General features: G+C 55.0%; 4 protein-coding genes across 12 annotated transcripts in view; 2 read left to right on the forward strand and 2 right to left on the reverse strand.

Moving 5' to 3' along the window:
• NCOA1 (nuclear receptor coactivator 1) overlaps nt 1–2,517 on the forward strand; it is a 141,797-nt gene extending 139,280 nt beyond the window's left edge. For 4 of the 7 annotated variants that reach the window (XM_065730485.1, XM_065730486.1, XM_065730487.1 and 1 more), the window contains 3 exons: nt 279–462; nt 1,095–1,184; nt 2,244–2,517. In XM_065730485.1, the coding sequence (XP_065586557.1) occupies nt 279–462; nt 1,095–1,184; nt 2,244–2,411 (442 nt within the window). In that variant the 3' untranslated portion in view covers nt 2,412–2,517. Of the gene's footprint in view, nt 1–278; nt 463–1,094; nt 1,185–2,096; nt 2,154–2,243 lie in introns of all 7 variants that reach the window. The other 3 variants (XM_065730491.1, XM_065730490.1, XM_065730489.1) reach the window with 3 other exon arrangements.
• Nucleotides 2,518–6,011: 3,494 nt separating this feature from the next.
• Nucleotides 6,012–7,759, reverse strand: PTRHD1 (peptidyl-tRNA hydrolase domain containing 1). The gene is made up of 2 exons (XM_065730481.1): nt 7,532–7,759; nt 6,012–6,337 (listed from the first exon to the last, which is right to left on the reverse strand). The coding sequence occupies exons 1-2, from the start codon at nt 7,757–7,759 to the stop codon at nt 6,167–6,169; spliced, it is 399 nt and encodes a 132-aa protein (XP_065586553.1). The 3' UTR covers nt 6,012–6,166.
• A 402-nt stretch (nt 7,760–8,161) lies between these two features.
• CENPO (centromere protein O) lies at nt 8,162–13,819 on the forward strand. 2 transcript variants are annotated; one of them, XM_065730479.1, is made up of 6 exons: nt 8,162–8,345; nt 9,105–9,274; nt 9,593–9,704; nt 10,501–10,760; nt 11,273–11,444; nt 12,606–13,819. In XM_065730479.1, the coding sequence occupies exons 1-6, from the start codon at nt 8,198–8,200 to the stop codon at nt 12,728–12,730; spliced, it is 987 nt and encodes a 328-aa protein (XP_065586551.1). In that variant the 5' UTR covers nt 8,162–8,197; the 3' UTR covers nt 12,731–13,819. The 2 variants fall into 2 exon arrangements, with proteins under 2 accessions (XP_065586551.1, XP_065586550.1); XM_065730478.1 differs by having other exon boundaries at nt 8,188–8,345; nt 12,609–13,819.
• Nucleotides 13,820–14,128: 309 nt separating this feature from the next.
• On the reverse strand, nt 14,129–26,136 carry ADCY3 (adenylate cyclase 3). 2 transcript variants are annotated; one of them, XM_065730477.1, is made up of 20 exons: nt 25,313–26,136; nt 22,110–22,259; nt 20,385–20,515; nt 19,951–20,062; nt 19,547–19,674; nt 18,805–18,963; nt 18,554–18,716; nt 18,317–18,475; nt 18,066–18,208; nt 17,834–17,995; nt 17,652–17,739; nt 17,307–17,423; nt 16,821–17,080; nt 16,661–16,742; nt 16,121–16,279; nt 15,732–15,878; nt 15,531–15,644; nt 15,339–15,465; nt 15,067–15,191; nt 14,129–14,820 (listed from the first exon to the last, which is right to left on the reverse strand). In XM_065730477.1, the coding sequence occupies exons 1-20, from the start codon at nt 25,985–25,987 to the stop codon at nt 14,638–14,640; spliced, it is 3,384 nt and encodes a 1,127-aa protein (XP_065586549.1). In that variant the 5' UTR covers nt 25,988–26,136; the 3' UTR covers nt 14,129–14,637. The 2 variants fall into 2 exon arrangements, with proteins under 2 accessions (XP_065586549.1, XP_065586548.1); XM_065730476.1 differs by having other exon boundaries at nt 16,661–16,745.
• Between the last annotated feature and the right edge of the window lie 831 nt (nt 26,137–26,967).

Below are 26,967 nucleotides of genomic sequence, written 5' to 3' on the forward strand. Positions count from 1 at the left end.
GGTAGCTCTGCTGACCTTCCCTGGTTAAGGCAGAGCTCGGTGTCACCTCACTCAAGAGCTCCGCATTGCTTCCTTGACAGTCCCCTCTTGTCCCTCCTGCCCCACCACATCACGTTGAGGAGCAGAGGGCAGGTGTTCCCACAGTAGTCACCAGCCTTGGAGGGCTTCCTCGGGCAGCTGCAGCTCCTCTGATGGCTCCACGCCCTTCATCCCTTCCAGAACAGGCAGGCAGAGAGCGTCCTCCCACCTGGCTAACCCTTTTCTCTCCTCTCCATCAGCGTATTCAGCCAAACGGGGCAGACCCAGCCAGCACCGGCCCAGCAGGGAATGTACAACAACATGAGCATCACTGTCTCCATGGCGGGAGGAAACACCAACGTCCAGAACATGAATCCCATGGCGGGACAGATGCAGATGAACTCGCTGCAGATGCCTGGGATGAACTCCATGTGCTCGGAGCAGGTCAGTGCTGCTGCTCTCGGTGCTCCCCAGCTTCCCTAGCGGGTCGCCCTAGCTTTGTTAGGTCCTTTTTTTTTCTCTGTGATTTCCCCATTTACATCCCAGCCTTCACCTGGCCGTGGGTTTAAAGCTGTGTCCAAACTGAGGGGCAGGCATGGAGACCTGCACTTGGCTGACTGTGCTCGGGTCGCTGCCACCAGCCATGGCCAAGCACCATGGCTGACTGAGGCTCTGCCCTTCCTGAAGTTTTAGTTGCTGGGGTTTGTCTCAGTGCCATTAAGCTCCTTGGAGCTGCTCTTGGCTCACTGTGTTTGCGTGGGAGCACTGCAGGCTGGGGCTTGCAGCCTCCCCAGTGGCTTTTCCCCTTCGTGTCAGATGTGTTTGGTGACATGCCACGCTCCCTGGAGACCACATGTCCCTGGCAGCAGCCCAAGGCAAAGCGTAGGAGGTTGGGAGAAAGGCAAAACAGGTTCCTGCCTCAGAACAGAAGGACACTGGTGCTGCCCATGGGCTTCCCGTCCCCAAACTCACCTGGGCTCTGGGTCTCCCAAACCCACCCAGCTCAGCTTGAGGGGGTGATGTGCACCCTGGGGATGTCCACAGTGCCCGCTGAGCTCTGTTCTTGCTTTTGACAGGTAAACGACCCGGCGCTGAGACCCACGGGCCTTTACTGCAACCAGCTTTCCTCCACTGACCTTTTGAAAACAGAAGCAGATGGGGCGCAGGTCAGTAAGAAACTGCTAAGCACATCTCAGGTACAGAGAGAGGAGTTTGCTGTGCTCCCCACAAAAAAAACCTGAACGTTCCCAGCCATGCTGTGCGGGCACGCCTGGCTCCAGGCAAGCTGTTAGCCAGGGCTGCTCCAGGGCTGGGTCTGACCCTGCTTGTCACCCCGAGAGGAGGTGGTGCCCCATCCCTGCAGACACCCAGGTCAGGCTGGACAGGGCTGTGAGCACTGATAGAGCTGTGGGTGTCCCTGCTCAGTGGGACCAGATGGCCTCGAAGGGTCCCTTCCAATCTGGAGATTCTGTGGCGCAGTGTTGCTTGGGGACCTCACAGGAGGTGCCGAACCCCATCCATCTCGCCCTGGGGCGACAGCAGCGGGAGGAGTTCTTTCGTAGGCTCAGGTGTGAAGGATCCAGCCCAGGGCTGCACAGGGTGCTGGAAGTGTGGCCATTTGGAAGGGAAAGTGAGGAGGGAGCGGGGAGGCTGCGGGTCGACGTGCGTCCGTCTGTCTGTCTGTGCCGGTGCTGACGCCTGCGGGCTCTGTGTTTGTGCTCGCACCACCTGATGAGTCTCCTCCTTCCCGACCGCCCCGCGGGCTCCGTCCTGGCACGTGGGGCCGTGCCACCACCACTTCATTTTGTAGAGCAGCTCCGGACCTCGCTGGCCTCCACCCGCCCCGTGCCGCTGCCTTACGGCTGCCCCTTCCTGGGGCCGAGCCGATTTTTTTCTCTTTTTATTTTTATTTTTTATTTCTATTTTTTCATTCTTTTTTTTTTTTCCACTTTTTTTCCCCGATTTTTTTTTTCTTCTTTTTTTCCTTTTTTTTTTTTTTTTTTTTTTTCCCCGAACGAGCAACGTGTGAACCTTGCCGAGCTCTGACCCGAATGAGTGCAGCGGTTTTCTTTTTGTAGGAAAAGAAGACAGAAGAGTTCTTCTCTGTGGTGGCTCCAGACTAGAGGAAGTCTCTAGTGAGTTTCCACTTCACGTAGTTCCCAGTCCGTCGCCGCCGGCCCCTGCCCCATCCCCGCTAAAACCCCCTCTTGTCTTTTGTGTCCCAGCAGGTACAGCAGGTTCAGGTGTTTGCCGACGTGCAGTGTACAGTGAATCTGGTAGGAGATCCCTACCTGAACCCGCCGGCTCCCCTGGGCGCCCCGAAAGCCTCCGCGGTGCCGCCGACTCCGCAGGGCCAACAGAAGAGCCTTCTTCAGCAGCTACTGACTGAATAACCGCTTTTCGAGGAATGTGAAAAAAAAAAAAAAGAAAAAAGAAAAAAAAATTTAAATAATGAGACGTACAGAGATATATAAATATATATATTATATATTTTTCTGAGATTTTTGATATCTCAAACCGCAGCCATTCTTCAGCTCGTAGTGTTCGGAGCAAAAAGGGGGGGGGAGGGAGGGGTTGTTTCCTTTCGTTTGGGGGGTTCTTTTTGTGGGTTTTGTTTACCCCCCCCCCTTTTTTTCCCCCTCCTGTCCCCTTTTCTCCCATTTTTTCCTCCATTTTTTCTCCTCCATTTTCCCGTTCTGTCCCATTTTTTCTCCTTTTCCCCCCTTCTCTTCCCCTCCCTTTTATTTTTTCCTCCTTTTTTTTAAAAACAAAACAAAAACAAAACAACAGAAGAGCGTTGGCGACGCGACGAGGCGGGACAGTCGGCTTCCTGAGCCCAAATCAGAGATGACTTCTTATTTTTGTAATCAGTTTGCTGGCTTCTTAATCTGGACGAAGGTTTTCTCGGGGAGGCGGGAGGGGAGGGGGAGAAGGCGGCTGGAGGAGCGCGGCGGCAGCGCAGGAGGAGGAGGAGGAGGAAGAGCAAACTCAGTTTCAGCTGGATCTGGCACTGATGGCGTCTCGGCGCGGGGCACGGGAGGGGATCTCCGTTGGATTTGTGAGATAAAGGCCGATTTTTGCCACGCTTCAACAACAGACCTTCTCCCCGCCCCGCCCCCAGCCCGCTTGTGCGTACAATCAGCTTTTTGTAGCGGTCGTCGAGTCCGTCGGTTTTAAAGAAAAAGGAAAAAAAGGAAAAAAAAATACAAAAAGAAAAAAAAAAAAGAAGAAAAAAAAAGACAACTAAGAAACCCCAACCCACAAAAGCGGAGTATTTGGAACCCACTGTTGGTTTGGTTTTTTATTCTGGGGGGGGGTTGCTTTGTTTTTTTTCCCATGATTCACGCTGGTTTTGGAGGAAGCGGGGCTGACCGCGTGGAGGTTGTAATGGGAAACAAAACATAGAGGGGGAAAAAAATAACAGAAATTAAAAACAAAAACAGTTGGGGGAAAAAAAAGAATAAAACCGCAATAATTTTTAGGGGGAAGGATGGGGGGAGGGCTCTGTCGATGACTGTAGATAAAATTTTCTGATTAAATATTAAATAAAATTAAGCAGTCGGTTCTTTCTGCTTTTGATTGTGTTTAACAGCTGAGGTAGCTTAAACTATTTAAAATAATAATAATAAAATAATAATAATAATTGAATTCTCTGTCGGGAGATAGCTTATTTTTTCCCTCGAGCCTGTCACTGTAAATAGCTCTGAGCTCTGTACAAATTTGTTTTCTTCTCTTTTAGTTGGGGGTCGCTTTTAATATTCACTGCTGACTTTTACGAGAGCGGGGGGCGATGGGTTTTTTTGTCCCTCCCTCCCTCTCAAATCGCGCTGGTGTGTGGAAAAAAAAATGTGTAGCTTTGTTGACTGACATTTGCAAGAGTTAAAGATGACAAAAGAAAAAAAAAAAAAAAAGACAAAAGAACCGGAGTTGCCAGCTAACGTTTCGTTGTCTCTGTGCCGACGCATCCCTGCAGCAACGCGCCGCTGATGGGCACTGGGGTGATGGGGTCACCATGGGGTGAGGGTCCTGGCCATAAAGCATCGTGCTTTGGGCCCATCACTGTGCAGCTCCCAGAGGTGGTGGGTCCTCCCAGCCAGCCCCCAAAGTCCTACGATGTTTGGGTCCTCCCAGTTAGTCCCGAAGCTGTACAATGTTTGTTCTTCCCAACCAGCCCCAAAGCTCTTCAATGTTTGCATCCTCCCTACCAGCCCCGAAACCCTACGGTGTTTGGGTCCCCACAACCAACCCAAATGCCCTACAGTGTTTGGGTCCTCTCAACCAGACCCAAAACCCTACAATGTTTGGGTCCTCCCAACCAACCCCAATGCCCTACAATACTTGGGTCTCCCCAACCAGCCCCAAAGCCTTACAATGCTTGTTCCTCACAACCCGCAGAAAAATACTACAATGTTTTGGGGTGTTTCAGCATTTTGGAGGGGCAGAAGGGTGGGTATTTGGGTGCTGTACCTCCTTGCTGGTGGCTTTCAGCCATGCTGGGTGCTGAAAGCAGCGGGGGGCAGGGGGAAGAGCATCACGGCTGCTGGGGTTCTCCCGGTGCTGCCCTCACTCTCCCCAAGGGTTTGTATTACACCTGTGCAGTTGTGGTTTGGTTGGGGCCGAAGGCACCAGGAGGAACAGCTCCCACACACCTCAACTGGGAGTGCGTTCCCCAGCTTCAGAAGAAGGGAAATCCTGGTGGTGGTGTGGGCAGGAGCTGATGTGTTACGAATGCAGCAGCATTAACCACCAGGGTGAGCTGCCTGTAGGAGCCGCGGGTTCGAGCTGACAGCAATTCTGTATTTTCGTTTAACGAGTGGCTCCTTCCAAAAATTCGTACTCCGCTGGAACAAGGCGGGCAGCAGCAAGGTGAGGGCTGCGCTGAGTGCCGGCTCGCTGCCTGATGCTGCCGTCTGCTGTCGGTTCTCGGTAGCGATTTGTTGCACGGTTTGGTGCAAACAAAACCAGACAGACTGACCCCTGCGAGCCGCTGTAGGGTCACTGTGTCACGGTGACCGCAACCAAAGTGCCACAGTCTGGGTGACACGAGGTGGGGATGGCAGTGCTGGTGAGAGTGGCAGCTCGCGGTCACAGCTGTGTCCTCCCAGTGAGGTGGGAGGGAAAAACAGTTCTGAAACGGCAGAGCTGGGAGGACGCTTCAGCGCAGTCCAACCAGCACCAAAGCACGGTGCTCTGCCACGACCACGCTCCTCTTCCCTCCTCCGTTTGGAACAACAGGTGATGGCCTTAAACTGCACCCGGAGAGGTTCAGGTTGGATACTAGGAAAATACTCCTCTCAAAGAGCGGTGATGCAGTGGCACAGCTGCACAGGGAGGTGGTGGGGTCACCGTCCGCTGGGGTGTTCCAGAGCTGTGGGGATGTGGCACTGAGGGACGTGGGCAGTGGGCATAATGGGAGTGAGCTGGGGTCGGACTCAGGGACCCGAGAGGTCTTTTCCAACCTAAATGGTTCTATGGTTTTGTGATCTCCCAAAAGCACTGGCTTCAGTATGGGCAGAGGAGCTCAGAGGGCTGCAGCGGGCATACAGCAAGGTAAACCCTGCTGGCTTTCAGGTCACCTCCCCCATCAGTGGGAAATTAAAGTGAGAGAGAAGCCAACGACTCGTGCTGCGAGGCATCACACAACAGCAGCATCCTGCAGAGGCACCACAGCATCCAGGAGAGCTGCAAATAGGAGGAAGCTCTCAAAGCATAAAGCGCTCATGCAGTGAAAAGAGAGAACTAAAGCTACCACAGAAGTGAAAGGCGAGTTAAGCAGCACCGTATGCACCACGTATGGGACAGAACAGGAGGGGTCATGTCAAATTCAAGCTGAATGTTGGACAAAACAAGATCTGCTCACGGAAATCTAACCCCTACCAAGCACCAGTGGCATTTTTGAGTGTGGCACCTGCTAGAAGCGGTGGCTCTGGCAGGGTGGAGGTGCACAAGCAGGCTGACTGCACTCAGACACAGCAGGTCCACGTAACGCACAGTCACACGTCACAAAGATTATTTAATCCTCTCCAGCAAAGATCTGCTTTACACTTCTTAACTGCTACTGCACAACACGAAGGCTGACAGACATCGCTTCCACACAGGGACCAAGCGAAGCTGCGGCACAGGAGGAGGTCCTGAAGGAAAGCAGGGGTCACTTCAGCAACTTGAACTTCTTCAGGTGCGGGTGCACTTGGTCCTTCGGGTAGGGCCTGAGTGCCAGACAGCTGGGGACATTCTCGGGCTGCTCTGTCCACACTTCGTGGTCAATGCTGTGCTGCTGCAGGGTCTGTGCCAGTGCGGTCAGAGCGGCCTCATCCGGAGCCTGGGGACAGACAAAGGTTGCTGTGAGGGCTGGCAGCAGCCCTGGGGGCACTGCCTGGGGGACAGGATGCTGACTTGAAGAAGCACACAGCATTAACAGCTGTCGAATTGTTGTGAAATGTGATTGAATTCTTGCTTGCCAATAGCTATGGGTGTAGCGTTACAGAAACAGAAAGCATGCTATGTGTGGAGCCAGGGCCTCCACACAAGGCCACAGTGCCCCGTTATAGGACAGCCTGAATGCAACAGGCAGGCATCAGGATGCTCCCCCATCCTCCTCATTTCCCAGTACCCCACTACATCCTTGAAAGACCGAACTTATCTCTAACCCAGGACTAGCAGATGTTCAGAAATGATGGCTGAGTAGGCAAATGTTATCATTCTGGTACCTATACATTACTTCTAAGAAGTATTCTCTTTTTGGGCACCCAACAATGAAGAGAGTTCATGGAGAGGGTGAGTGAGGAAGAGCACTGGAGGAAGTAACTCTGGGCTAAGTGGTGCTGAAAGGACACTAGATGGCTGCAGAGACCACGGAATGGAAGACTGAAAATGCCTCTCATTACTTGAGAGACGTGTGTATACATTAATTATTATTAATTAAAAGGAAATATAATGAACTCTGCATGACTCAATCTTAGAAGCACTTATGGCAGAATTATCCCCAGCACCATTAAAACAGAACACCTGCCCAATATGACAAAGCTTGGCTGCTACATTCCTCACTTTCAGCCCTTTTAATCAGCGCTCTCCTCAGAGCTGTGGGCCCAAGGAGATCCTCATGAGGTTCAGTCATGCTAGGTCAGCACTTGGGTCGTGGCAACCTCAATAAGGGCTGGGGCAAAATCACAGCATCATTCAGGTTGGAAAAGACCACTGAGAACATCACAACCACCAACCCATACTGCGGCTGCACTACACCATTTCCCTCAGTGCCACATCCCCACGGTCCTGCAACACTTTCAGGAACGCTGACCCCACCACCTCCCTGGGCAGCTGTGCCACTGCCCTTTTCCAGAGCTTTGTGATTCCCAAATTAAGCAAGCTTTCCCTCAATTTTTTCTAAAACGCGCTCATTTCTCTCATAATTCTCCGCCCGCCCGAAAAGAGCCCGCCCCAAAATGGCCGCCGCCCCGCCCCAAAATGGCCGCCGCCCGCTCCCCTGAGCGCGGCGCTCCCGTCATGCCCCGCGCACCTCCAGCACCACGGTGCGCATGGCGCCGCCCGCCGACAGATAGGCGCGGGTATCAGGGTGCTGCCAGTGCGCATGCGCAGCGGCCAGAGCGGCGTGGCAGCCCTGGGCCACCACCGCACCCAGCGACCACGAGCGGGCCAGATCCCCCCGCAGCACCACGTACTGCACCAGCGCCGCCGCCGTCCCAGGTGCCGCCATGCTGCTGGATGGGGAGGCGTGGCCGCGCATGCCGGGCGCTGAGATTTATGGGCGCCGCCATTTTGTTGTACGGCAAACGTGAGGGGCGTCGCGGTGACGTACTTCCTGCGGCGCCGGAGCGCGAAGTTTGAACGTTGAGGTGAGAGCGGGGCCCTGGGGTTTGGCAGGGGGTCAGTGTGTCCCTACCCTCAAATCGGTGAGGGTACCTGTGTTCCTCCATCCCCCAGACCTCTCTTGGAGGGGTCTTTAAGCTGCTTGGTCCCTATTTCTCTCCCCAACCCGTCTCTCTGGGAGCCGCTCCTTGCTCGCTGTCCTCAGGAGGCCACGCTGCTGGTGTAAAAGCGTGTTTGAGGGTATGGGAACGTGTGAGGGTATGGAAGGGGCTGAAGGTTTATAACGTGCTGTTTCAGCCCTCAGGACTGTCCTTGTGTGAGGCCAATTCAGGAGCCAGACCTGCCTCCAGGCTTCATGGAGGGAGAGCATAACAGCGATGAGGAGGAAAGTGCCCTGAGGGGAAGGTCTGCCACCACTGTCTCCCAGGATGGAAGAGAGCAAATGCCTGAGGTCCCACTTGCACAACAGAAGGTGGAAGAAGGGAAAGTGTATTCAGGAGATGGTGAGCTTGTAAAGGTCACTTTCTGCATTGCATGCAGTGCTAAAGACTTGGGGCAGAGTTCAGTCTGGAGCAGAGGAGGTTCAGGGAGACCTTATAGTTCAACCCAACTCCCTGAAAGGAGGCTGTGTTGAGGTGGGGATTGGCCTCTGCTCCCAGGTAACAGTGACAGGATGAGAGCTGATGGCCTCAGGTTGTGCCAGGGGAGGGTCAGGTTGGATATTAGGAAATGTTTCTTCTCCAAAGGAGCAATGATGCAGCGGCACAGCCCGGGGAGGTGATGGGGTCACCATCCCTGGAGGTGTTCCAGAGCTGTGGGGATGTGGCACTGAGGGACGTGGGCAGTGGGCATGGTGGGGTGGGCTGGGGTTGGACTTGAGGATCTCACAGGAGTTTGGGACCAGGAGTGACACCTATTGATCTCTCACAAGTTTAGAGTGTAGGCACACCAGACAAGCTACTCCTGGTTAGAAATGAAACCAAAGGTTGCAGATCTGTGCAGTGCTGTGTATTTGGTGACTTACTCTGCTTCTCAGGATGTTAACTACCTAATATGGGAATCACCTGGTCTTTGTTGCCTGCTGGCATTCAGTCTTGGTGTTTCCCTAAAGCAAGTCATTCTGTCCTCTGCTCCTGAAGAGTTGTTGTAAATAATTTCTTTAATTATCTATACAGGGCCAACTTTCGTTTGGCTTGCACAGTGCAGATGCCTACTAATGACAGCTGGATATTTATTTGAGTGTGTGTTGCTGTTCCTTGAAGGGGTGTTTGGTTATCTGGAAATGATGGAGGCCCAGGCTCATGAGTTAGGCCTGAAGCAAGAAGAGAAGGAGCAGCAAGAAAAGAAACTCAGCAGGCTGAAAGCCAGAGTGCAAGAGCTGAGAGCCCGAAGGGATGAGCTGCGGACTAAAGTGGAGCTGCAGGAAAAAAGGGTGAGAAAGGGCTTGCTGCAGAGACCTGACACAGGGCTCTGGTATTGTCTTGCTCTCATAGCATGGATTTACTAGGGTTATTAATTTTTTTTTTTTAAATAGCGTACAGTCCTGGCATCCCTGTTTTCAGTACAGTGTAGTCCAGGACTGCTGGGTCTCTATGTTTTGAGGTTGTATGGCCATTTCTGGACACTTTTTCCCTTCTCCAGCTTGAGATGCTGCTTCACACTTCTCAGAGCTGTGTTTTCCTCCGTAGCCTGCAGGTGACACGTTTGGTTTCCTCATTTTCTGACCTGTCTCATCTTTTGACTTTTGTAGCTTCTTGACAAGGAGGGAGCTGTGACACATCCAGCACAGCCCAGTGCTCAGACTGTTCTGAAGTGGAAGCTGAAGGGCGTGAGGGCCATGATGCAGTTCTTTTACCTCACAGGTAATACCTCAATGCATGTGTTCTGCTGATGGCTGCATTTTGGAGGTGCTAAATTTTGAGGAATGAATTTGGTGTGAAGTGCAGTTTCCCTGTTGACACTGCTTGTGTTGTGCTTGAAGCCTTTGGTCTGAAAGCATAGGAAGAGCAGCTGATGCTGCAATTCTCTGCCTCTCAGAGAAGGCTTCTGGGATTTTGCAGGAACTCTTGCTTACTGAACTACATCATTTGGACAAAGATCTAGGTTTTAGAAAGCCTGTAACTACCTTGGTCTTAATAAAATCTTTGGGAATTAGGTTAAATATCCAATGGGTTTGGGTCTTCCAAGCAATCTTAGAAAGCCAGCACCCTCTATTCAGCTATTCCTGAGCTTGGTTTAATATATACTTTTTTGTTTGTTTCCAATACAAGTCACCTTTGCACTCTGTTCCAGCTGCTGGAAGGACAGTGTGGGAATCAAAGTCTTACGTTGGTGAGGATGGGTTGAGCCCTTGAGCCCTCCTGCCACTCTTTTTGGGACTGTTTTCTTTCACTTGGGGCAACCTGGTCTGCCAACCATGCAACTCAGTGGCAGTTTAATCTGCCTTTAAGGTGCTTGAGTTTAGTTGATGTCCCTTCATAAAAAGTTGCTGTGTTTTACGTCCCTGAACTCTTGCAAGTCTTTAATCCTCCCAGGGACCTCCCTAGGCTGGTATGCTAAAAGCATAAAGCCTCTGCAGCCCGTGCTGCCCTGGCAAAACTTCTATGAGGTGACAACTTTCAGCTAGTCTTCAGTAAAACCTCTCTCTCTGAACCCAAGGGATGACTGCGAAGCTAACCACGCAGGGAGTGTGTTTCTGCATCAGCACTGCTTATGAAGGCACCTACATGGATTCCTATTACGTGGACATCCTCACCAAGCCAGAGGTGAAGATTCAACGCCACTCTGTCCCGGTCTTCATCCCCCTGGAGCAGATAGCCAAGAAGTACCTGCAGACAGACATCAGGAGCTTCCTGGCTGTCCTGTCAGACCACCTGAACGCTTACGTTGGGCGGAGGCACCAGGCAGACCAGTTGGAGGTATCAGTGGTCACAGCAGCAGTGCTTGCCCGTTGTTTTGCCTTTTATATGCCGAGTGTTAATGAGTGTGCACAGCTCTGCAGTGCTGGGGGGAAATCTCAGTGGTTTTCTTTATATGGAACACTCACCACTCTGGTTTTCAGAGCACAGCAAATGGCTGCATGACTATAAACTCCATGGCCTGTGTCATTAGTACACGTGTGCTTGAACGTCTTGTGGCTCGTTTAAAATACACAGCCAAATGTAAAGAAGGCTGTCCTCTTCCTCTGAGGTCCCTAAACTGAAGGAGCTGTGCTTTTGTAAAATGCCTCTGGAGGATGTGATTTAAAGGTATAGATAAGTGCTTGTTTATTTCAGTCTCTTCTTCTCAGGGCTTGCTCAAGGTACAGCCATCCTAGGGCATGCCAGTCTGGTGCAGGGGGTGGGAGCACCATGCTTGGTGAGCTCCCAGCCCCACGCTGATGAGTTCCTGCCTTAGCTTTGTCTTTCAGAAGTTGTCTTTCTCCCTTCAGGAGCAGTTTTCAGACCGCATAGAAGGAACCTTGCAGAGGAACTCCTTGTGTAACTTGCTGGTCTTTAATTACAACGTATCAAGGAACAGCAAGACCTTTCTGTTCAATGTGAGGCTGCTTTATGGAGACCTCTGTCACAGCCTGCCTACTGAAGCCATCATTTCTTGCACATGTAAGTAGGCAGTGGAGGTGTGGGGAGGGCAAGCCATACTGCAATGGATAAGGTTTTTTTCTGGTTCAGTTTGGGGGCAGAAAGAAGCATGCTGCCATATGTTTTTGAGAGGAAAGATCTTTTCTGTAGCATTGGGGTTAGTGGTAGGGAAATAAGACAGGATCTTACCAACATCAGCAATTTCTTTCAGTGCAATTAGAGAAATAATGAAGGCAGATGATGAGGTCTGCTGTTGGGATGTCTCACATGGTGCATCCAGGCCCGAATGGGCCACATTGCACCATTAGGTGTGCTGGCACATCCTACCATATGTAGCAAAGATGGAGGCAGGAGGGAGATTTACGACCCCTTTCAAAGTGTCAGTGATATTGTGAAATGCTCCTAACAAAGATCTCTGCCTGGAAACCTTTCTTGATGCCACTTACTCCCCCATCTTTTGAACAATGCTACCTCCTCCTGGTGTCGTGCAGACTGAGTGATACTGAGTGTCTTCTGCAGCCTTAGCAGTATGGCATGGCTTAATCCTGATCTGCACTGATTTTTAACTAATTACTGCAAATGCCCAACTGAGCTGAGGAGGCATTTTCCTGTCTCTTTCCCATGGTTGTGCAGAGCTGTGGGCCTCCCTGAGCCACCTTGCATCCCATTCACCTGCCCGTGTGGGCTGGCTAGGCTGAAAAGCTAGAGGAGCTCTGAGCAGAGTAGCTCGGGACTGTAATCATTCTGCCAGCAGTCATGGTATGAGGCCTCCTTCTGTCAGATGAACCTGGCTGTCACACTCCTTGAGTTGCAGTTAGACTGCGGGAGGAATTGTGAACAGTGTCAACAGCTCCTCCTCTCCTTTCCCCTCAGAAACAGTCCCCTTATAGGTCAAAAATGTCAGTGCCTTCTGAACTGAGAAGGCAGCTGAGTGGCAGAGGTGCTCCCACACTGTTGTCCCCTCACGAGCAGCCCTTTGGCTCTGGGTGTTTCTTGAGCCACTTGCACTCTGCAGCGGTTCAGTTCCCCCGGGGGAGATACAGGACACGAAGGGTTATGAGAAGAAAAACTATGTCCAGGGAGAAAACTCCCTAGGGGCAAGGGAAGAATGAGCAGCAAATAGTTTTATGCTGGTAAAACTGCGTTCCTCTCCCCACTGATCCATGTGCTTCTGTGTCCTAGCAGGCACTCTTCCGTTGCTAGCAGAGAAGGCAGCAGCTCACTCGTATGCATTTCGCCACATGGCTCTGCACAAAGCCTTCAACTCACTCATCAATGCTAAAGAAGACCAGGAACAAACACTGTAAACCACCTTGGCTCTCCCCACTAACACGCCTCTTCTGACTTCTTCTGCCCGTGGGGAGTGCTCTCAAAGTTCAAATGTTTGCCATGGACTGCAGCACTGCTGCTGGGAACCCCGCAGAGGAGCAGTTGACCCAGTTTGAATCTTGAGAGCAATATTTCCTTGATGATTTTGGGTGTCTGTTGCAGGTAGAATTTCCTCAGCACTGTGCTTCTTGGTTGTCGTTTAATTCCTGCTCGTGATCCCTCTCTGTGTTTGGTGCCCCCAGAGCTCCGCAGTTCTGGGGAATGTGTCACAATCAGAATGAGAAGCTATATTAAAACTTCAACTGCTTGGAAAAGCTTTTGGAACAAGAGCCCTCCAGCTCTGCACTGCACATATCCAGGCAGCAGGCCTCAGAAAGCAGGGAGCAAGTGTGGTAATCTGTGCCCTCCTTGTAACAGCCAGGAAAGGCCTTCGTGTTAGAAACTGGTAGAGACTGGGGGACAACTGGAATTGCTATGGCAGCCACTGAACCTTCCCTGGACAGAGGTGCAGTTTCATTACTGCCAGCAGCAGCCTGTGCCCTGGTGTGGGCTGCATTAACCAACCCCCAGCACATCAGTGCTGAGCTTTCCAGAAGATTTCACACCAGCAGTGGCTTTGGGCATCCTGTTTCCTTCTTGTCATGGCACAAGTTTCCTGACATCCTGTCTTAGTGTTTCTAAGTTTGGATCAGATCTTAAAAGCTTGCTGTACTTTTAAAAGCCCTCTTTAAATGTTTTAATTACAGTAACACAGGATTTTTACCGTGGTATTTTAAAGAATCTCCTATTGATATTTTCTAGACTTTTGTGTTTGGGACAACAGGATTTTCTCCTGCCCAGTTTTTGTGCCAATGCTGCACGTGGAAAGTTCATAGTTTATTTTTAGATTGTTTCTGTAGTTCAAGCTTTGTCCATATCGACCTTTTTATAGGTAATCTCTGGTTTTCAGACATTGCAGCTCCAGGTAGCAATTTCCCTGGGGACTGAGTAATGGGATATGGATCAAAATCTTGGAGAGAAAGGAGCAAAAGCCACCAGAGGCATCAACCTCCCCTCTGGGAGCCCCTCCAAACCCAGCATCCCTTCAGAGAGGTAGTGAAGCCCTTCTCACCATCCCCACAACCCCGGAACACAGCAGACATGGAACCAGGCTTTGAAATTCAACTGCTTTCTATTCAAGAAACTAGTAGCATAATTACACTCTGTGTGCCTCCCTTCTCCCCCTGGCCCTGGCTGTGTCATGCTGTATAATGCAGTCCCTTCTTGGACAGTCCCAGGTCCTCTTCCATCAGATGACAGCAGCCAACCACAGCGTGCACGGGGGGCGAACGGGCACAGTTAAAAATATAAATGTCAATCTGTACTCTTATGTATATATATTTATATATCTGAAACACGCCAGGTTTTGTATTTTTTGTCTTTTTCTCTGAGCCCGAGGTGGGTACTGCACTCTCTCTCCCTGATCTCCTAACTAATGTTGTTTGTGATGAGGATGAACTCAGTATGGACTAACAGCAAAGCCCGGACGCTCCGGTGCGTAGGAGAGATGCATCTTCCCATCCGACCCTGAGTTTGGATCTCTTTGTGCTGAGTGCATGGCAGCTGGGGCCTGCAATGCTACTTGGATGCCATACTGCCACCCACCCTGCAAAGCCTGGAGTGCCTGGGGAAAGGCAGCCCCACACCCACTGAGGGCTGTGAGCTTGTGTGCAGGCACGATGGAGCAAGGGAGCTTTCCAGCGGGGACTCAGAAAGGCTTGTGCAAAGGGGTTGGTTTCTCGAGTTTGGTTTCAGATCTGGACCTCAGTGGGAGAGATGTCCCTGCTGGCTGCCCCGCTGGGTGCTGGGGAGATGGTGGCTTTGCTGGCAGCTGGGCACCGGGCCCTCAGGAGCTGTCCACCACCTGGTGGGGCAGGGTGACGGATGAGCCGTTGACAAAGGAGCCCTGCTTCTCCCGGCCCTTGAGGAAGAAAGTGAGCAGCTCCCCTTTGCCCTTGACGTAGATGGCCCCGCGGCGCACGAAGCGGAAGCCGTACTCCTTCAGGATCAGATGGGTCTCCTCTACCACCTGCAGGGAAAAATGGACACGTGGGAGTACTGACCCCCACGTGCTGCTCGGGCAGCAGCTATACCCACCCACCAAGCTGCCCATTTCCTTGAGGTGCCCTTTTGGCAACGCCTTGCCCCATTTCCAGCTTGGAGGAGCCATCAACCACTCCGTGCTTTCCCCTCCTGTGCATAGCACAGTGCACTTCAAGGGCTGTGACCACTTGTGAATAACTCCCACTTTGTTGCCCAGGTCATGCTGGCCCACCTGTATGTTTCCCATCACACCAGTGGACTCCATCCTGCTGGCCACGTTCACCGTGTTGCCCCAGATGTCATAGTGTGGCTTGCGGGCACCGATGACTCCTGCCAGCACGGCGCCCTTGTTCATGCCTGCGCAAGAGCAGGGTGAGTGTCACCTCTTTGCTTGGTGATGTGCAGATGGGACAGCTGGGGTCTGCTCCGGGGGGCAAGGCGCGAGGTCCCAGCACTCCCAGGGAAGGAGGAGGGATGGGGAGAGCCCCATGTTGCCAGACTTACCTATGCGCAGCATGAAGTTGTTGAAGGACTGGTAGTTGATGTTCATCAGTGTCACCTTCATGGCTAAGGCAAAGTCAGCCAGGTCAGCCAAATGCTGCCAGCGCTCCTTATCTGAGAGGGTCTCCTTCTGTAAGGGCAGTGGGTCAGACGTGCTCCCCTCGCCCGCCGTCCCCTGCCACAGGGACCCCTTACCTTGGTGCCATAGCTGTTGGCATTGGCATCAGGGGTCACTCCAGATGCAGCCATGTAGGTGCTGCCGATGGTTTTGATTTTGGTGATGCACCGGAACTGGGGTTCATCCAGGAGCTGAGCCATGGGGATAGATCTTCAGGCACCTGGGGCCATGAGCCAAAGCCCTGCGTTGTCCCCATGACCAGCTCCAGCCCAACTCACTGCGTCGAAGTCGGAGATGATCTCATTGAGGAACCGTAGGCACTCGATGCCCCCATTGTTGATACTCTCCTCCGTGTAGAAGTCAGCAAAGTTGGGGAGAGAAGCAAACATGACGCCAATCTCATCGTAGGACTGGCTGTACAGCTCCTGGGGAGGGCAAGGACAGCAGCTGTCAGCTGGAGATGTGCCTGCACCTCCAGCAAGCCCAAACCCTTCAAACCCCATCCTCCTCCATTTGAAAACATGAGGGTGCTCTGCAGTCCTCCTTTGCAAGGCCAAGAAATCATCTTCACCCAACCAAAGATGTTTGACTAGAGTCTTTGGCAACCTCTCCAGAGGCTGTGAGCTGCTTGTGGGACAGAAGCTCTGTGTTCCTGGATGCCCCTCACCTCATCCCGCTTCTTGGAGCCCAGGAAGTGCCGTGCCACATGCTCGGGCAGCATGTTGGTGACAAGGGCTTCGTTCCAGCGCCGCATCTCATAGACCCGCTCCTTCTGGTCATGAACATCAATCTTCCAGAGGAATAGCGTCCTGGCCAGTTTTTCCACCTGCAGGCAGGGGGAGATGGGTGCAGCAGGGCCTCACCACTATTAGGAGCATGCTGTGGGACCGGCCCAGGCTCAGATGGAGGCTACGGGGCAAGTTGAAACTATAATGGGAGACACAAGACCTCCTGTGAGGGGCAAATGGGACCTTCATGGGGAAAGTGTGGGCTGTGGGGCCACCGTGATGCTGCCTGCTCTAAATCTTGTGGGGGAGATGGAGGTGCCAGTGTAGTCTTAGGCTTCCATGGAGAGGAGCTGGAGGTGGTTCCACAGTTGGGGACCAACCGCACTTCCTTGAAGCGTGCAGAAATCAGGGTTGGGGCTGCAGTGACAACACGGAGGGGAAGGAAGAAAGGGGCCTCCTGAGGGGGCTGAGGCACTCACGTGGCGAGAGAAATAGTAGAAGCTGAGCATCACGATGAAGATCATGGCTGTCATGGAGTACTTGGAGGGGACCAGTGAGGACCTGCTGGAGTATGGGGCAAGGCGAAGGTGGGTGGTGGGCTCAGCCGTGCCCCCTCACCATGCCCCTACTGTCCCTTACGCGCTCTGCTGGCTGCGGCGGTGGTCGTACTGGTCGAAGATGTGCTCCCAGGCATAGATGTTGACGGTGCCGGTCGCCCCAGTGATCAGCACCATGAGGGTCAGCTTGACCATGTGGCTGACCTGCACCAGCATGATGGTGGCCACCAGGGCCAGCACGGCGATGTAGCTGTAGTACTTGGGCTGCTCCCAGCAGCCACCTGGCCGTGGTGGCACCGTCGTCCAATTGCCTGTCCTACTGTAGTCCTGATGGCAGCTGAGCTGGGGGCATGAGGTTGGGATGAGGATGGAGGGCAGGGAGTCATGATGTCCCCCCAAGAGCTGGAGTGCTTTGCGGGAGGGAGGAGGATGCCCTAACTGCTGGGTGCTAAAATCCTCCCCAGCTGCAATGCAGCCCTCATTGAATTAATGATTGGCTGTGCATGGAGCTGTGCACAATTATGGGCTGCTGGGACAGGGAAGGTCAGAGCGGGTTCCTGCGTCTCACCATGTCCACAATATCAGCCATGGTGACAATGATGATGGCAGCCATGGCCCAGGTGTTGCGTGCCCAGCGAGTCCTGTCAATCCAGGTGGAGAAGGCCACGAGTTTTTTGGGGAAAACCTGCCAGGAGAAGACAAGGGGCTTCACCCAGGTGGAGCACAACATCACGGTGGCCGTAGAGAGAACAAATAGTGGATAACAATGGCACAAAATATAGATGGGGAAGGTGTTGAGGGGAAGAGCAGCCCCCCAAACCTCACCCATCCCGTCAGAGTGTCCCCACTGCTGTGGGGAGGGCCATTGGTTACAGTTGATCCCACCCGCTAAGGCTGCCCATCCCGCTCTCACCCGGGGAAAGATGGCAGCCAGCGAGCAGAGGGTGAGGATGAGCAGCAGGACCTCTCCCACCACGAAGGTCACGTAGTTGGCCACCAACCTGTCTCAGAAAGACCCAAGATGGGATAGATCTGAAGCCCCGTGGGGCTGAAGGCGTGTTGGGGCCATCCATCCCCAGAGTCTCCCCACCATACCAAGGGTCAATGAGGACCTCCACCAAGGCAGTGAAGAAGAGGACAACACAGGAGCAGCTGAAGGCAGCACCACTCTGCTTCTCCTTCTCCACTGAGTAGCGCGTCTCCATCTCAGGGTCAATGAAGCGCATGGAGAGCCGGAAGGTGCTCTTCCCCTTCAACCTACCAGCAATGTTGGCCATCAGCACCCAGCAGGGCTGGGCTGGATCGCACTGTGGGCTGGGTGACTCACGCCTGGATGGACTCGCGCTCCAGCAGGGCCTCGTTGAGCAGCTTGTTGAGCTCCTGCTCATTCTGTGATGCGTCGATTACCCGCTCAGCCAGGTCCCGTAGCCGCAGCCGGCGCCGCGGGTTGGGGAAGGATGGGTTCACAGCCTGTGCCATGAAGGAAAGCATCAGTGGGGACACTGAGGCCATCGTAGTGTGGTCATCACGGCAGTCCCCAAACTACAAACTGAAGGGGATGCTTCTCACACACTGTACCTCTCCATCCTCCTCCCCATTCTCCAGGGTACCCCTCACCCTGGTGTCGGGCTCCTCAGGCTCCTCAGGGCTGGTGCATGCCATGCTGACACTTCCATTGCGCTCCTTGGTGTTGACGAGCAGCGGGGAGCCTCCATGGGACGAGGTCAGTGACAGCTTCTGCAAGGCCAAGGCGGTGGCTCACGGTGTGCCAAGGACACCTGCTGCGGTGGCACCAGTGTCCGTGCTGCCACTCACCACGCCATTGATGCCATTGCGTAAAGGCTGCTTGGGCACCACGATGAGGTAGGTGACAATGCCCTTCTCCTTCAGGTACTCGCAGCGAGAGCCACCCTCACCCGGCTCCACCTCAAACTCGCCCTTCAAGCAATCCATGGTGTTCTGTGAGATGTGCACACGCCTGGAGGACATGAGGTGCTGTGAACTGGGGACACCCTATGGCTATGGGATGGTGACACCATGTCCCATCCCCACCAAGACATGCTCACCCAGGGATGCCACCCGCCTCCATCTTGTTGGCCACGGTGACGTCGGTGGACCACACATCGTACTGCCAGCGCTTCTGGCCCAGCACGCCGCCCAGCACCGTCCCACTGTGCACTCCCACACGCATGTCCACCTCTGTCTTGGTCTTTTCCCGCACGTAGCTGGGAGGGTGACACCGGAGTCACTCACTGCCCCTTCTGCTCCCAACCCAGCGCAATAATACCTTTCTTAATTGAATGCATTTGGTACAAGAGAGGAGATAGAAAAGGGTAGGGTGGTGTCCTGCCTTGGAGAAACCCAGTGAGGTGACTCTGGTGGAGCACCAGGAGCCCCTGCCTATGTCAGTGCCCATCACTGGGTCCTCCCTGCTTCTTGCCAAAGCCCAGGGACACCCCTGGGACAGTGATCAGCACACTATAGACATGATGAGGACTTGCTGGAAATGAGAACACAGTGGGAATGACAAGGACACTGTCACTGGTGGTGGCACAGGCTGCTGTGGGTGCCCCATTCATGGCAATGCACAAGGCCAGGCTGGATGGGGCTTTGAGCAGCCTGGTCTATGGGAGGTGTCCCTGCCCGTGGCACGGGGTTGGAAGAGGGTGGGCTTCAAGGTCCCTTCCAACTCAAGGTCTCTTCCAGCTCAAGTCATTCTATGATTCTAACTTATGCTGGGAATGATGATGAGGACATATTGGGGACAATGACAAGGGCACCCTGGGGACAATCCCGAGGAGCTCTTACGAAATGGCCTCCACCATGGCGAGCCCCATCATGATGGAGCAGACAGCGTGGTCCTCCCGGTAGTCGGGCAGCCCGCAGATGCAGTAGTAGCAGTCACCCAGGATCTTGATGCGTAGCTGATGATATTTCTGGGGAGAGGGGCATGGCATCAGCCCCCTCCCCATGGCTGAACTCCTCATCCATCTCCCAAACAGGGCTTGCTCCACTCTTGCCCACGCCAAGCTCTTCCATGCTCACAAGGGACACATATAATCTGATTTTCCATTCCCTCCCTGCCTCCCTGAAGACTTGGCTTACTGCAGCCTGGATGGTGGGGGCTCCCACCCCTTCCCAGTTCTATTTTTGCCACGTACGACATGGGGCATCTCCAGCCCATCCCCTTGCTGATGAGCGGGGACACTCACGGCTGCCAGCTTGTCGAAGCGGGCGAAGAGCTCGTTGAGGAGCTTCACCAGCTCCTGGGCACTGCAGGACGAGGAGAGCTGCGTGAAGCCCACGATGTCCGCAAAGAGGATGCTGCGGGGAGCGAGGCGTTACAAATATTCTCCTCACGGGGAGGATTTGCAACGAGAATTTCTTTTCCCACAGCACAGACGTGATTGCGATGGTCGGTTCAGCTATGTCCCTAAAGGCTATTTTGGGACGTGGCTGGAAACCGTGCTCTGCAAATCATGTCTGGATCAAAAAGTGGCCCCGAGCCATAGTCTGGCTGGCAGTTGTCCCCTGTTACCCTTTGCTTTAGCCATCCACCCCACCGTGATCTCCTTACAGGGCTTTTCTGGCCCTAAATACAAGGAACTGAGGGATTTTCCCCATTGACTATCGGAGCCAGCCCTACCTGACGTTCTCGTGGCGGTACATGTACATGGTGTTGAACTGCTGCATCTCCTTCTGGCTTGGGTCCTTCTTCATATCCTTCAGCATCTCATCTGCCACGTGCTTGGGCAGGATGGAGAGCATCAGCCGCTCCTGGGGTCAGGGCAGGAAACAGAGTGTAAATGCACTGTACGTCTGCTGCTCTGAGCTGCCCCCTCTCTGTGGGGGCAAAGCCCAAAAGCCCAGGGTCAGGCTGGATATCAGGAAACATCTCTTCTCCAAAAGAGCGGTGATGCAGTGGCACAGCTGCACGGGGAGGTGGTGGGGTCAGCGTCCCTGGGGGTGTTCAGGGAACGTGGAGGTGTGGCACTGAGGGATGTGGGCAGTGGGAATGGTGGGGTGGGCTGGGGTTGGACTTGGGGATCTCAGCGGTCTTTTCCAACCTGAATAACTCTTTGATTCTCTGATTATATGTCCCTGCAAACTGCCTTGGGGATGGGACAACTACACCACGGAGGATCTCTTGATTTAAAGGCATGGTGTGTCCACATGCCACCCCATAGGACAGCAGCACGGTCCCCCAGGAGGAGTAATCCCATGAAGGACATCACGTTTGCTTTCCCCACAGCCCAGCAGCTGGAGAGGGGATGCATCCCCCAGCTGGCTGCACGTGAGGATGTGTGCCATGTGTAATTAACGCTATTAATGAAGTGGGTTTTCCCACGGGTTTCTGTGCACAATGGGGCCGTTGCTGGAGGAACAGCTCCTGTTCCCCGCCCAGTGCCTTTGAGCACTGCCACCATACAGACAGCACACAGAGAGACCCCGCTGAGAGGAAAGGAGTCGGCCACTGGGGTTTGATGCTGAATAACCCTGTTTACCCAATTGATTTGCATGCTTCAAAGCCAATCTATGGGTGGGAGAAGGGCCACAAAGCACTCCCTGCGATGTGGGCATTGTGCTGGGTGTCCATCCCCCCCCCCTATGAAAAGCACAGTGCTGGCAGTGGTCTGGACCCAGCACACATCTCTGTTGCCACTGAGAGCAAATTGCTGGCGGCGGATCAACCAGATAAGAGATGGGAGACGGGGAGAGAGGCCCCAGATAAGGTGCTAAAATTAGCTGGGCTCATAACTGGACGCCAAACGGAGAAAACGAGACTTTCCACTGCCCTCTGTCAGCACCATGCCGGTTCTTCACCCACTGTTATCACTCCTGTCCCCACGGCCCCACAGTGAGAAGTGAGAGGGCCAAGATCTCAATAGGGACATCCCAATAGGGATGGGGACATGGAGACGTCTTGTGTGGCCGTGCTTGGGGGCAGGGAAATGCTGTGTGTCCATACCTGGGGACCAGCCACATGGCTGTGCGTGGTGACAGGGAACTGCCATGTGGATGTGCCCGAGGATGGGGACGTGACATGGCCATGCCCACGGATGGGAACAGTGCACAGGGCAGGGACACACCACGTGGCCATGCCTGATGAATGGGACCTACTGTAGGACCATGCCATGTGGCTGTGTAATGGGAGACATGGCCATGCCCAAAGTTGGGGACCTGCCGCGTGGCCACGCGTGGGGATGGGAAGAGCTTGGAGGTGGCCAGAGCTGTGAGGTCCTGGAAGAGGACAGTTACATGGTGAGTCCTCACTGAAATGCAATTCCCACCTCTGGTCCTCCCATCCCCATTGCCAGCCACCTGTGTCCCATCTTGCTGTCCCCATACTGTCCCCAGCCACGGCTCCTACCTGCTGCTGGCTCTGCTCCTCCAGGTTGAGCTTGACCTCGAGGGACTGTCGTGCTTCCAGGAAGGCCTTGCGGTGCTTACGGTCAGCCATGTAGTAGGACATGGTGCCCACCGTGATGGCACAAAGGTAGATGGCAATGTTGGACAGGATCTGTGGGGATGAGTCGAGGTGAGAAAAGCATTCTGACTATGGAAGACATGAAATCAACCCTGGGTGCAAGGCACCGTGCCACAGCCATGGGTAGCTGCTGGGGGACTCAGTGGAGACCACCACGAAGCTGTGGCTCTTCAGGAGGGGTCCACAGGAGACCTCAAGGCCCCCGTGGGCTGACTGCCTCATTAAACCTTGCAGAGGTGTTTTGGAAAAAGGCAGTGGGTCCACAGGGGCAGGAGCTGCCCTGGGGACAGCTGCACAGAGGCTGAAGCACAGAAGTTAATGGAAACATGGCCAAACCCTAAACACATGTCCATGCTCCCATTCCTTCCAGCAGCCAAAACCAGAGCTATGAGGTGGCAGCACCAAAGGTGGATGTGTGCAGGTGTTGCTGGCCATGAAAACCCGTTCTGCTTGCTGTGAGTGTGGTGCTGGACCTGGCCCTTCCCATGGGCTGGACCTGTCCATAGGTGAGTCAATGGGACAATAGAAAGAAGAAGAGCATTCTCCGTGGAAAGTAAGCTGGATGAGGGAAAGCTGAAAGAATTCAGTTTGCTTAGTCTAGAAAGGCAAAGAGCAGCAGGCAGGACATGATGGCAGGCTGCGGCTCTGCTGAAGGCAGCTCTGAAAATATGGAGAAGGCCTCCCATCCCAGGGCACTTCCCTGAGTGACAGCCCACTTCCACTGGGGACGCGCCACTGTGATCATTGTCCACCTCTTGACCCCTACTCCCCAGCCCTGCATCCCACAGCCCAGCTCTCGTGGATGGTGCCCATCTCCGTCCCTACAGCTTGGGATTCCCGGGAAGCCCCAGTGTGGCAGCTGGTATGTGAGAACCATCTGGAGGTGGGCACAGAGAAGAAACCCCCAAACCAGCTGCCTCTTGCTATTTTTGAGCAGTTGTCATGACAATGCACCGCTCTGCCGAGCTCAGCACTGCTCAGCACACATGGGGTCACCGGGAACCCCGCCTGGATAGAGTCATGCCTACCCCAAAACCCCACACTGCATGGCTGTACACCACAGCCAAGCACGTCCCAGTGCGGTGCCAGGGATGCTCGCTTCCCAAACCATCCACCAGGTGCTCCAAGGTGGGCTGCAGACCGTGCTGTATCCCTCCAGCCCCACCAGCATTGCAGGTGTGAGGGCCACCCACACTGGGGATGAGTCAACGGCCCAGCCCAGCAAGCGACAATGAAACCACGGGCAGGGGATGGAAACCCCACCCTGTGTCCGTGATAGGATGAGAGGTAATGGCTTTAAGTTGCACCAGGGGAGGTCGAGGTTGGGTATTAGGAGACATTTCTGCTCTTATGGAGTGGTGATGCAGTGGCGGAGCTGCACAGGGAGGTGGTGGAGTCACCATCCCTGGAGGTGCTCCAGAACCGTGGGGATGTGGCACTGAGGGACGTGGGCAGTGGGCACGGTGGGGTGGGCTGGGCTGGGGTCAGACCGGGGGATCTCAGAGGTCCCTCCCAACTGGATTGACTCTGATTCTATGAACCGCACCCCACGCATCCAGGCTGGCTCACAGCATGGAGCACCACCAAACCCAGAGCCCCAGCCCCATTCAGCCCATGTGCTCCTCCTGGACAGCTGGAGCAGGGCAGAAGCTGCAGGCATCTCTTGTTAACCCCCCCGGGCTGCGCCGGCCCGAGCAGCACCCGCTGCTCCATCCTATTAATAGCAGTGCCCTCGGGGAGCCGTACAAACGTCCATAATAATAAAGCGTATGATGTTTATTTCTGGACATAATGTTCCTCTTTTGCTGCAAGCAGAGGCTGAGGCATGCGGCGTTGCCAAGGTTTTGCTGGCCCTGGACTCGCAGTGCCACAGCGATGATGAATGCGGGCGCTGCCAACCAAGGGATGCCCGCAGAGCCCCCACCTCTGGGCACATTGTCACCGTCTCACTGCCATCCCAGGAGCAATTCAGGAGCCCCTGTTGCATGCAGCTCCTTGGGGGCAGAGAGAGGTGTGCTTTTTTGGACCCGAGCTGGGAGCAAAACCCGGGACAGCTGCTGCTCGCACAGTGTAGCATCCTCCCATGGAGTGCACACGTGGAGCGGGCAGCCGGGTGCTTCCAGCAGGATTTTCCACTGTCTGCAGTCACCGCTGCACAAGTTTTCAGCTCTGCCTTTTGTTTTCTCATCCCCTGAAGGAGGCCGTGCTACCAGCAGGCCTGGAAACGCTGCGTGTGCTGCCTGCTGGAGCAGCCAAGACGGATGGGCTATCGGGGGAATCAGCGGGGCTTGGGTCACACTTGCAGAACCCACTGATCTGGGGCAAGGACAGCATCTCTCTAGCTGCTCCAGACAAGAATTTCCCAGGAAACACTAAGGCCAAGGACCACTCTATCCGTGCGTCCCTATCTTCCACTGCCACGCACAAAATGGTGGCCCATCCCCAGGGTGACATTTGGGCTCAGGGATGCTGTTTCTCTGGGTTTCCTTTGGCAGAAAATCATCCCCAAAGCACCCCCAAGCACGGGGCTGAGCAGCCTCGCACCTGAGCTACGGCACTGGGGTTTTGAGGCCAGGTCTGTGGCATGGGTGCTGTAGGGAGCAAACTGCATCATCCAGCAAACCACCAGCAGCTCTCAGTGCCTGGATCAAAGCAACTGTAGGGTGAAAGCATAGGGATGGACATGAATGTGGGGTTAAGCCATGGGAACGTGGCCGGCTTCTTCATCCTGACTAGAGATAGGATGAGAAGTAATGGCTTCAAGTTGTGCCAGGGGAGGTTCGGGTTGAGTGGTGAGGGGATGGAACACAGAGCAGGTGCAGTCATCAGCCCTGGAGGTATTCAAGAACCATGGGGATGTGGCACGGAGGGATGTGGTCAGTGGGCACAGTGGAGGAGTTGGGGATCTCAGAGGTCTCTTCCAACCTGAACAGTTCTCAACAGGGTGCGGTGGTAATGGGTTGATGGTCGGATGTGGTGATTGTAGAGGCCATATCCAACCTTAATAATTCGATGGTTGTATGATCCGCCCTATGCCACCCCCGGGTCCCCACACCCCCCTTCCTGCCCCCCCCACGTCCCCATACCTGTCTCAGCAGCGTGCCCTCATCCAGAGCATCCTGCCTCTGTTGGGCGACGCTGACACCGAGCACCAGCGTGTGGACGCCGCAGGACACGGCGGTGATGAGCACGATGGGCGCCAGGCGCAGCGGCAACGTGATGAAGAAGGAGAAGACGAAGAAGGCCTGCCAGCCCACCGTGTCGCTGGCCTCGGGCGAGCGCGAGAAGTTGAGGCCCAGGTAGCAGAAGATCTGCGCCAAGATGAGGACCCAGAGGACGTAGGGCAGGAAGCGGCGGGCGGCGCGCTCGGGCAGCAGCCGGTACTTGCAGAGGGCGAAGAGCAACGCGTGCGTGGCCAACCCGGTCCCCGCCGCCAACGCCGGTGCCAACTGATCGGCGCTGTAGACCGCGGTGCACATGAGGAGGACGTAGCAATCGAAGAGGGCGGCGAAGACCACCAGCACCAGGAGGGTCTCGTGGCGTTGGCGACGGAAGTAGGTCTGGTAGAGGTTCTCCAGGGACTCGGGCGCGAAGGTGAGGCGCATGAAGCGGGGCAGGCAGAGGCACGGCCCCGAGCTGCGCACCGTCACCTCGTGGGTCCGGCCCACGGCGTGCTCGGGGTCCGACGGCAGGCTCACCGAGTAGTCGGCGGAGTACTCGGCCGAGTACTCGGGCTCGGAGAAATCCCTGTTCCTCGGCATCGCGATGCTTTTTCCCTCTCCGACCCCGAAAGAAACGACGCTCAGCGGTGCATCGCCCTCAGCATCCCCGTTCGGCGGAGCCCCGCGGCCGCTCTCCTCTCCCGGAGCCGTTCTCTCCGGGCTTCTCCCCGCGCTCGGAGGAGGCGATGGGGATTATAAATAGCGAAGGCCGGGAGCCGTGCCGAGCCGGCCTGCCCAGCCCCTGCGCACTGCCTGGCTGAGAGCGGAGCGACGCGGAGATGAAAAATGTCGCGATGCCTCCTTCCCTGCCCCTCCTTCGAGGGCAGCCGGCTTCGGGGTCGACCCCTGCGCTGCCCCGGTCCCTCCGCTCCTCTCCCTCCCTCCCGGCCCCCGCCCCAGCCCCAGCCCCGCCGCCTCTCGGTTGCGGCAGCGCAGGTGCGGCCCCGCCGCTCCCGGCAGCATCCTCTGCTCTCCTCCCGCATCCCGAAGGGCTCCGGCCCCGCGGGGGCTTCGCTCGGGGCTTCCCCGGCCGGGGGAGGGAGCCCACCAACGGCAGTGCCCGTACCGGTGCGTCCCCGCCTTCCGTAACCCTGTCGCTGCCGGCTGCGGGGAGGTGGGGGTGGGCTGGGAGGGGTTGCACCGCTCGCGGCCCTTCCCGGGTTGTGGGGAAGGTTGGGGAGCGCAGCGGGCACAGCTTCGGAGCTTGGGTAGCTGGCAACGTTCCTGTGCCAGTGGGGTTCCCCGTACTGCCCCCATCCAGCACCCCAACGTGCCGTGCTCAGCCATGCTCCCCGCTCCGTCCTTCCCTGCACCAGGGACACGGCCCCCATGGGGACGGGCATCTCTTGAACCGAGCGCCTTCAGCCTCACTTGGGTGCCAGGGACCCTAAACCCAGAGCCCAGTCTGCACCAGGTGCTGGGCCCCATCCACCCCACGGCCCTCTCTGGGGTGACAGATGCCTTACAGCATCCCCACTGGGGAGCAGAGGAAACCAAGGCTTTCCCACATATACACCCCC

This window comes from Cyrtonyx montezumae, unplaced genomic scaffold (assembly GCF_038088225.1).
Source record: "Cyrtonyx montezumae isolate F1298 unplaced genomic scaffold, pur_monq_1.0 scaffold_13, whole genome shotgun sequence".
In the NCBI taxonomy this organism is placed as follows: domain Eukaryota; kingdom Metazoa; phylum Chordata; class Aves; order Galliformes; family Odontophoridae; genus Cyrtonyx; species Cyrtonyx montezumae.

Excerpts from the sequence above, each read along its gene's own strand:
- PTRHD1 (XM_065730481.1), bottom strand. The coding sequence starts at position 7,759 with ATGCGCGGCCACGCCTCCCCATCCAGCAGCATGGCGGCACCTGGGACG. Across the intron at positions 6,338-7,531 it reads TGCGCACCGTGGTGCTGGAG|GCTCCGGATGAGGCCGCTCT; the intron begins GTGCGCGGGGCA and ends GTCTGTCCCCAG.
- ADCY3 (XM_065730476.1), bottom strand. The coding sequence starts at position 25,987 with ATGCCGAGGAACAGGGATTTCTCCGAGCCCGAGTACTCGGCCGAGTAC. Across the intron at positions 22,260-25,312 it reads AGGGCACGCTGCTGAGACAG|ATCCTGTCCAACATTGCCAT; the intron begins GTATGGGGACGT and ends TCATCCCCACAG. Across the intron at positions 15,879-16,120 it reads GCTCCAAGAAGCGGGATGAG|GAGCTGTACAGCCAGTCCTA; the intron begins GTGAGGGGCATC and ends TGCCCTCCCCAG.
- CENPO (XM_065730479.1), top strand. The coding sequence starts at position 8,198 with ATGGAGGGAGAGCATAACAGCGATGAGGAGGAAAGTGCCCTGAGGGGA. Across the intron at positions 8,346-9,104 it reads GAAAGTGTATTCAGGAGATG|GGGTGTTTGGTTATCTGGAA; the intron begins GTGAGCTTGTAA and ends TGTTCCTTGAAG. Across the intron at positions 9,275-9,592 it reads TGGAGCTGCAGGAAAAAAGG|CTTCTTGACAAGGAGGGAGC; the intron begins GTGAGAAAGGGC and ends TGACTTTTGTAG.